Genomic DNA, 9466 nt, shown 5'->3' with positions numbered 1-9466 from the left:
TAAACACATGTAACACAAACGGCATCGGTTTAAAGATTTCAAACAAAGTTGATTAAAGGACTTTTTTAAAGAAATAATGATGATAAAAGTGATAAAAAACTCCATTTCCAGACTGAAATAAATGCAACCGTCTTTGCCTTGACATCTATTTTGTTATTTTGATAAAAGAAAAGTAATAATTCATTTTATGAACGCTCTCCAAACAGAAAAGATATTGAATCAAATAGCTGATAACATGACTAAATTGTAAAATATTGAATAGACACGGCAATTCTTTAAAGACTTCGAACAAAGTTAGTTTTCGGACTTTAAGTTAATATTAACGATGACAAAAAAGATCAAACAGTTTCATTTTCCGGACTTAAATAAAGATAACTGTTTTTACAGTGATGTCTAATTTGTTTGTTAATGTAAGATAAGTACTTATTCATTCAAAAAAACTTTTTACAGAGCAAAGAAGTATGATATCTTGCTAACTTACCTTTCAGTTTTTCCAAAATGGCGTATCTGAATCTGAGTCTCAAAGGATTGTGGGATAGGAAAAAAGGTGGACTGTGCCTCATGGGATATCAAATAGAGAAGTTTGATATGCGTCTTGAAATAAAATGCACGAAATGATTAACAAGTTTTTTGGTTACAACTAATGTACCATAAAAAGCTTGAACAAAATAATTAAATGCTGCCTGAGTGCTGTGGAAAAATTATCGTGGTTTACTTTAGAGGACCTTACAAAGCGCTGTTGACGTCTCCTCGGCTTGAACATATCGCATAAGCAGCAAACTAGGGATTACTCATCATTTACTAGCTAATACATTCTCATTGGCCAGAAACTACCAAAATTTCACATAGGTTAGACATTTTCAAGAATTTTTAAAGAGTTTGTCGTAAGAGGTGTTAGTTACGTATCCAAGTGAAGGCTAACTTAAACTTGTGACATGCGCAGTAGTAGTTTTTGAAACTTAAAAGTAAAGTACAGAATTTTAACTTACATATGAGATCAAAAAAACATTACCTTATATAACTCTAAGTGTTATTTTTGTCGGTAATGTTGTTTCAGAAGAGGTTAACTCACCTCTTGGTGTGGGTAACCTGTGACTCTTTGCTGAGGAAAAGAATGTTGCTGCACAGCCACACCCACCAACCAATCAAGTGCAAACATGCATTTTTCAAATACCCTCAGGTGAAGCTTTGAAATGATACATGTCTGCAAAAATCCCCGAGGGGGGGGAGGGTTTCACTTTCTGGCCCACGGACTAAAACCTCTCGAACGCAAAAAAATTCGGCGTGATTTGTTTTCCAAGAATTTGTTTTCGAGGCCTAATCTACTGTGATCTTGAATGTGATCGAAGATGTTTGCTATTTTTTGGGTGTACATATAAGGTTATCAATTCGATGTAAGATGTTTCACTCTAAAATAACTTAGCCTTTCCCTCAAAAGTCACATGAATGTGCCCTTAAGTTAAATGATTTGTGGATTAAAAGTTTATTTTTTAATTTAAATTATAAATTTATTAATTGGAGCTTCGCTTTTAGCCCTGGCTAAATCTATATATTATCCAGTCGGTAGAGAAGTAGCTTGTAACGGACAGAAAACTGGCTGGCGAAAATGGAAGAATGTTAAAGACAAATATACTTACAGGTGGGTAAGAAACTCCAAATTGTCAAACATACCCCAATGAAGACTCTCAATCGCGTTTGACTGCATATAACTGTACGAAAGGACACACACAAAAGTGAAAGTACGGAATTTAATTTAGCCTAGGTTCAGTATGTCAGCGTTAAAACATTGTCGCTAACAATTGCAAGAGAAAACTAACAGCTTATGTTCCTTCAGGAGCCGATTACTAACGGGCATCTGCTTAATCTACAACTCTTTTGGAACACTTGACAAGATTTGATAAATTATGACAAAGAACATGTACGTTCGCTTTAAGATTTTTTTTCATGGCTTATGGATTGTAGTTGATGACATCATTTATTCACCCGGCGAATGGTAAACTAGATTTAGGACTAGCAAATTTAGTTTAGGGAAAGCGCTTTTTCATTTACATAAATCATTCCCATTCACTAACAAGGGGTTTGAAGAACAGGGACATAAAATCCTATTTTCTCCCGGAAATTATCCAGTAGAATGACGCAAGAAGTAATGTTGCATTTCGACTTTCCATCCTGTATATAAATTTATCTAAATGCGCCATCAACTACAATAATATTCCCTGCTGAAATACCCTTCTTATCTAATCTTACAGAGGTAAATACTGTGACGAAAATTCCAAATCATTGTAAGCTAAGGAAGCCAATTTAATACTTACAGTCGTAAGAGTGACGGCAAATTCATGAATATCTCGTTGTGAAGCTCTTTAATCGCGTTGCCAGAGAAATCTCTGAAGAGTTTGAAAATGTTCATTATTAAGGGACCTCAGCAAAATAGCAAAAAATGGTATATAAGTAAGAGTTCCAAAAACATGCTTACGGCCACCGCAAGCAATAGATTTAGAACAAGTAAGGGTATATTGTAGACCCGTAATCGAGACAATGATTGCTAAATCAGACGATAAGTTTGTGACCCACAATATGAAATGGGGCAATACAGATCTGATTAGTACACGATTCTGTCGCCGCATATCTGCATCATATTATTTTATATCTGTGTGATTTTGCTAAAAGGTGCCTGCTAAGCCGGGAAAAAAACCACGGGGCTTGCCGTCTTGCTATGTGTCAGCTGAGAGTCCAGGCCCAGACCTATCCGTGGGTGGGTGGCTTCCTTGTTTTGTGTGAAAACCAGGGGTGTAGGGAGGGGAGATTTTGTCACTTTGATTACAGTTTTATGTCAGAAAGCAGTGCAAAGTCATTGAATTTTTCCTGTGGCCTAAGCCAGCCAAATCAATGTGGTGACTCATAATCATAACACTACTAGCAGAGCTTGGGGGAAGTGATTGCCTAGTCATAAGCTTCATGGGTGGGGAGGGCGAGTAATGGCTCCTTGGACTTGACCGTCCAGAGTCTCAGTACAGGCACCTTGTATGAAATCCAGACAGATATGTAAATACAGGAAAAATGTTCTGGGGTGGGTGTATCAGTATGTCACGAGTGTGTGTGATGTATGCAAGTCTAGTTTTTAATTGCTTTGTATGTTTTGGTATTTACTGTGCAAAAAGTGAAATACATGAAATTATTTAAGAATCAAATTCAAGTTTATCAAAATGCAAAAAAAGAGACCTGGATTGGAAGTATTAAGTGAATTACTTTCTCAGTTGAGTGCTGGTGGGATTGCGAACAGGTATAATAAACCGAAGGATGCTTTAAAACTTACAGTTGCTGCAAAGTACTCAGATTTTTGAAAATTTCCTTTGGTAAACGCTGCAGTCTATTATAGCCTAAATTCCTTTTTAAAAACAACAAACCAAAATGAGCAATATAAAAATCACTAAAGGGCGATTAAAAACAACTTTCTAGTTAAAACAAACCCTGTTCCTTACTGATAGGCAAATTAATGAAACTGGATTCACAGAATAACACGAAGTTCCCAAACCATGTAATTAAAAGAGCGCATGAAATTAACTCTGAAAAAAAAAGCTTATTTAAGTGTGTGTAAGATATTTCTCGATAGCTGATAATCTACTTGTTTTCTTCTCCCACTAAATAAGTGAGGATAAAGTGCTCTAGCCCTGAAACATGAATCTATCACTCGTTGGAGTAAAGTATTGATCTACTTACAGGATTTGTAGGTTGGATAGTGCTCCAAACGTCCCCACAGGTAAGTCTTCAATTTCATTTTCTGCAAGCTTTCTGTCAAATGAAAACAGTTTTAATGCAAAGTTATGTGGATGAGCATGTACATGTAACTGGGAAACGTTTTGGGGAAAGATTAAAAACAAGACTTCAGAGTTGCATTTTACAAAGTTCCTTTACGGTCGACTCTCTTCATCACAACTACCACCTTAATAGCCTATCAGCCATGTTCTAAACCTGGGGGGGGGGGGGGGGACTTCCATATGATAGGGGTGGGGATGCTCGTCGTCTCGCTTAGGGGTGTAAATTTCAGATTTTGGTCTCCCTTAGGGTGTTCTGGGCATAACATAAGGTCTCTTTTAGGGTTGCACTCGAAGAAGTATTAAAACGTTATATATGTTCAATTCGTTTTATTTACTCGATTCATGTAATCAAAGTTCAAAATGATCACTTTTAGGGGTCAAAAAAATGTTGGGCCAAGCCAAGATTGATCTCCTTCAGGGGTTTAATTCAAAATTTCCGACGAGCATCCCCACCCCTTTCATATGGGAGTCCCCCCACCCCCCCCACCGGGTTCTAAACGAGCCAGGGACTGGTACGACCTACGACTGCATAGGCTCTAGGGATCTTTAGAAGGAGGAGAAAAAGCATTGCGGACAGCAGCAAGCCACCTGTTACCTCAAGGTTATTCTGGCTGTAAAAGACATACCTTGTGAGACAGCGTCTTTAAGGAATATTGCAATAACAAAAGATAGTTGCATTTCTGAAACTATTATAATGCAGTTTGGAACACAGCACTTGTGGTGCACCATGTTTTTTAACCTTCATGCTGCCCCTGCAAACGATTCCCTTGTGGAAAAGTGTCCATTTTTGAAGGTTGGATTGTAAGAACAATATTATGGCACAGCTGAGCCTGGGCCTATATACTTGAGCCTAATTAGCCTGCGAGCAAGCTCTGCGGGTCGCTCTATCGGCGAGGCGGGAAAAGGAAGGGGAGCTTGCAATTACGCCTCTGGAATTTGAATTTCACCTCCAATTCCCCTGAGGCTCCCCGTTGACTGAGCTGTCAGATCTCCCCCAATCAGCGCGAAGCGGAAAAGAGTGAGAATGTAAGAAAAAACATTGAAAAACACGTGCCACAAAAAGGGTAATTGTCATTACTTATGTTATCTCCGCCGATCAGTATTTCGCATCGACTTTTTCTATGCAAATATTCAAATTCCAGACTGAGACGTAGTTGCAAGCACTCCTTTCTTTTTCCGCCCCGCCGCCAGAGCGCCCCGGAGGACTTTCTCGCAGGCTAGAGCCTCATATGCCCTACAAACTATTTATCGACTGAAGGAATATCATTCTAAGTTTAGATTTTTAGAGGTTTGAGGAATAACAGTTCTGGCAACATGATTAAGAATATTATTCATATGACTTATTCCGCATTAAGTTACCACCAGCAGTTACCTTATAAACTACTTATTCTTAAATCAACTCACAACACACGGAGATCTTTTAGATCTGAAAATACGTCTGAGGGAATCTGGTCGATTTTATTCCATTGTAGATCCCTAGAGGGAAGAAAAGAAACCAAATATTCAGTGAGTCTCTTTTTCAGGTTTGTAGTAGCAGAGAAGGAGATTTATTTACTGATGTGTTGGCTTGTGTTCAGAAAACCTTATTTCTTAGCTAAAACTGCAGGGAGCATGGAATTGGTCTGAAAGAAAAATAATGGCCCTCAACACCCTACAATAGACGCAACTGTTGCGTTGTTAGCGATTTATTCCACATATCGCTGCATTCGCTGCACTTTAGGATGGTTTTTTCAGGAAAAGTGAGTGATATATTTAACCTTGGAGTTCGGAGTCAAGTACCCAGTACAGAGCTTTTCCACTTTTGAAATGTTTTGATCCGTAAACCAGCAATTACCCAATCACGGAGCAAATTTGGCGTCACTTGCGTGAGGCTTGTTTTCATGACAGTCAATACAAAAAGAAAAAAGAATAGTAAAGCATACGCGAGGAAAAAAACTCAGATGTGACAGAAAGTTATGAAGCCTTTCATTACTAACTGGGATGAACCGTTTGCAGGAAAAGAGAAACGTGTCGTTAATTTCTGATTGCATGGGCTAAATAGCGATAGAGTGGGCCGATCTGTTATTTCACCCTGACCTCGGTAGCAAGGAAGGATACCATTGTTCAGTTTGGGAAAGCGAACTTTGTGAAGACAAAAGTCTAATCATATTTTTTACTGGTAGGGATGAACTGTTTGCAGAAAGAGGAACATAATTTTGATATCCTTTAGCGAGGATTTCAGTCGCGGCGAAGCCATGTGAAAATTTACTGTGGGTCCAGCGTGACAATACTACTACTACTACTACTACTACTACTACTACTACTACTACTACTACTACTACTACTACTACTACTACTACTACTACTACTACTACTACTGCTACTGCTACTGCTACTGCTACTGCTACTGCTACTGCTACTGCTACTGCTACTGCTACTGCTACTGCTACTGCTACTGCTACTGCTACTGCTACTGCTACTGCTACTGCTACTGCTACTGCTACTGCTACTGCTACTGCTACTGCTACTGCTACTGCTACTGCTACTGCTACTGCTACTGCTACTGCTACTGCTACTGCTACTGCTACTGCTACTGCTACTGCTACTGCTACTGCTACTGCTACTGCTACTGCTACTGCTACTGCTACTGCTACTGCTACTGCTACTGCTACTGCTACTGCTACTGCTACTGCTACTGCTACTGCTACTGCTACTACTACTACTACTACTACTACTACTACTAATATAAACATTTTTATACAGGATTGCTGCATCAGTTTAAAGAAAAAACTGCTATTAATGCAGGTCCTGTAAAAAATTTTAAAGAAAAAAGATAAAAAAATAAACAATGAAAGTAAGAATAAAAGTGAAAATAAATTATAATAATAATAAAGATATGGATAAAAGCAAATTACAATAATATAAAATAGTTACATTAAAAGGAAGAAGAAGAGTTACAAATTCTAAGAATTATTAAAACTTTTTGCATCTTTGTAGAAAAAGGCGCGCTTGGTTAACTTTTTCTCAAATAAGGTCATTATTATTTCTATTTTTGGTGACCGTGAATGTCAGGCTTTCTTACATTAAAATAATTTAAAAAGTATCTGGGAACTCTATTTGTAATGCACTCATTAACAAATCTTTAAATGTGTGTCCGTCTTCTATAATAGAGAGTTTCCAAGCCCAGTTTGGTCATAATTTGATCAGTTGATAGTTTTGAGGCAGCTTTGAAGAAGACGATCCTCGCTGCTCGTCTTTGTAGTCGTTCAATCTTGTCGCTGTTTTCTTGTCCACATTCATGGCACACAGAATCACAATAACTAGAACCGGGAGGACTATGGCTTTATAGAGTCTATTTTCAGCTTCTAGCGTAAGTGAAGGTCTTATTCTAGAGAACATTCCGAGTATCCTACATACCTTCATCCTCACATGGTCCACATAGTCATTGAAGGAAAGGGTGTTATCAAGAAGAACACCCAGGTACTCAAACGCCTCCTTATGCTTAATGGACTGTCCATTTAGGATTATATCAGTTTCATCACACTTTTGTCTCGTGAGTCATTAGCGGGTATAGAACGTCATGAATTCCGTCTTCTCTATGTTGAGAACAAGTTTATTGTACTGAAGCCACTGCGATAAATTAGCTAGATCGGCAAGGTTCAACTTAAGTACACTGTCAGAGGTGGATGCGGAAAACAGATAGATAACTGTGTCATCCGCGTACATCATGATGTTGGAGAATTGGATTCAGGACGGTAGGTCGTTTATATAAAGGGTGAACAGTACAGTATGTACGCGGTACGCCACTAAGGACAGGCATTGGACTGGATAGTTCATCACCGACACAAACAGCCTGAGTTCTGTTAGTTAGGTAGCTCGTCAACCACGCGAGAGAGTTTTCCTCCAACCAACTTTTCTGAGCTTGCAAATGTGGTCGTCATGGGGGACGGTATCAAAGGCCTTTTTAGATCGATAAATAAGGCCACGGTTAGTGTTCCTGCGTCTGTACTTCTTGTAATTTAGAAGGGATCATACACGGACAAAAAATTCACGTAGTTATTCCGATCCAGACATTTCGAAGAAATCTAAAGACCAAAAAAACCCTTATATAAACGTTATTAATCCGAAATAAAAAGCTGTAACGCCGCTTTAAAAGAGGTCAAAGAAAGTGCTAAAACTCTGCATCAGGAAATCAATAGAATGCGTGAACTCTCAATGTGAGACAACTGGGAAAAAAAAAAATTGCTCACTCAAATTTAAAGAATCCTCCACAGCATAAGTTACCCGCTGGAAAGAAAAGAATTGAACAAATGGCGTTTTAACATAAGAAATAAATTTCGTGCAGCGGGTCCACCGCACTACTGACGCCTTCAGGTTTTTCACGTTAATGCTGTGAGTACAGAAATAACATGTAAAAGGTCCATAAGTATATGTAATAGGACTACATGCTGTCCAATTTGGCTGTCAGAGGAATTTTTTGAATCCAATTATTTCCAAATTGGACAAGCATGTAGTCCTCTTACTTATTAATTATATAGCTAGTGAGGAAATACAGCTTCGCAAGGAAAACTATGGGAACTGTCTCTGATAAAAAACAGACTGAAATCTGAGTATTTTTTTTATTTTAATTCATTTTTAAATACATGCTGTAGTCCAAATAGAAATGAATTTCATTATCACAATTAAATTTAATAAATATAATAAATATAACAATACTGTAAAACTTTAAGGTCAAAAAATTTAGAATTTCATTATTTTGAAACTATCCAGTTTTCAATATCAAGAAATAAAAGTGTGTAAAGAAATAACACACACACAATAAAGATGGAAAAGATTAAGAAAAGAATGCAATTAACAAAGTGCAGAAAAAATAAAATTAATTATTTTAGTCTGTACAAAACACGCACACATTAAAAAAGTGCAAAACTACAATGAATACAAGAAAGGTGTAAATTTAAAGTTTTTGTACAGTCAGCAATTGCTAGTCCTCATCTGAGTCTGAGAGTACAGAAGCTCTGATCCTTTTCCATGTACGTCGTGGCTCTGTACTTTGGTGAGTTGGCACTGGCATATTAGATAGACCTGGAAAGCCAGGAAATGCACCATAGAAATTCACTGGACCTGTAAAGTTGTTGATGGTACTGAAACTGTCGCTGGAAGAACTGGCTTGAAGGGGTAGTCTATCCTTATTGGGGCTGCTGTTAGCAGGTTGTTGTTGAATATCACTTGTTTGCTTGCATCCACTGATTATATTTTACAGTTCCCTTGCCTGATTCTCGTCATCTCCTTCATATGAATTAAGGCTGAGAATATTACGGTGTCCAGTAACATCAATAATCTTGTCCCTCGGGACACCAGCATTCTTTAGCTTTTGCACACAAGTTTTTCTGCTCGAATGATTGGTAATTTTCTTACCAGTTAAACCAGACTTGACAGCCATGTCTTTCATAAGCTGTCGAATTTTGTGTTGACCCATTCGTTCTCTGCTAAACCATACTTGGCCCTTGGGTTTTGAAATAGTTGTCAAGTAGAATGGCCCACTGTCTCTCATTTCTGGTGGTCGTCTAGACAGCATTTCTTCGAAAAGCATTACAGGGCATCTTTCGCCGCCAGTCGAAAACATTTTGGGTTGTACAGCTCTGTGGGCGATCCGGAGACCTCCTTGCCTCGTT

General features: G+C 38.1%; 1 protein-coding gene across 1 annotated transcript in view; it reads right to left on the bottom strand.

Annotated features, from left to right (window-relative positions):
- Positions 1-9048: 9048 nt before the first annotated feature.
- Positions 9049-9466, bottom strand: part of LOC140926361 (uncharacterized protein KIAA1958-like) — a 1095-nt gene continuing 677 nt past the window's right edge. The window contains exon 1 of the mRNA XM_073376113.1: positions 9049-9466. This exon is cut by the window's right edge and continues 677 nt beyond it. Within this exon, the coding sequence (XP_073232214.1) occupies positions 9049-9466 (418 nt within the window).

Source organism: Porites lutea, chromosome 2 (genome assembly GCF_958299795.1).
Source record: "Porites lutea chromosome 2, jaPorLute2.1, whole genome shotgun sequence".
Taxonomy (NCBI): domain Eukaryota; kingdom Metazoa; phylum Cnidaria; class Anthozoa; order Scleractinia; family Poritidae; genus Porites; species Porites lutea.
This window is presented reverse-complemented; position numbering and strand designations above follow the sequence as displayed.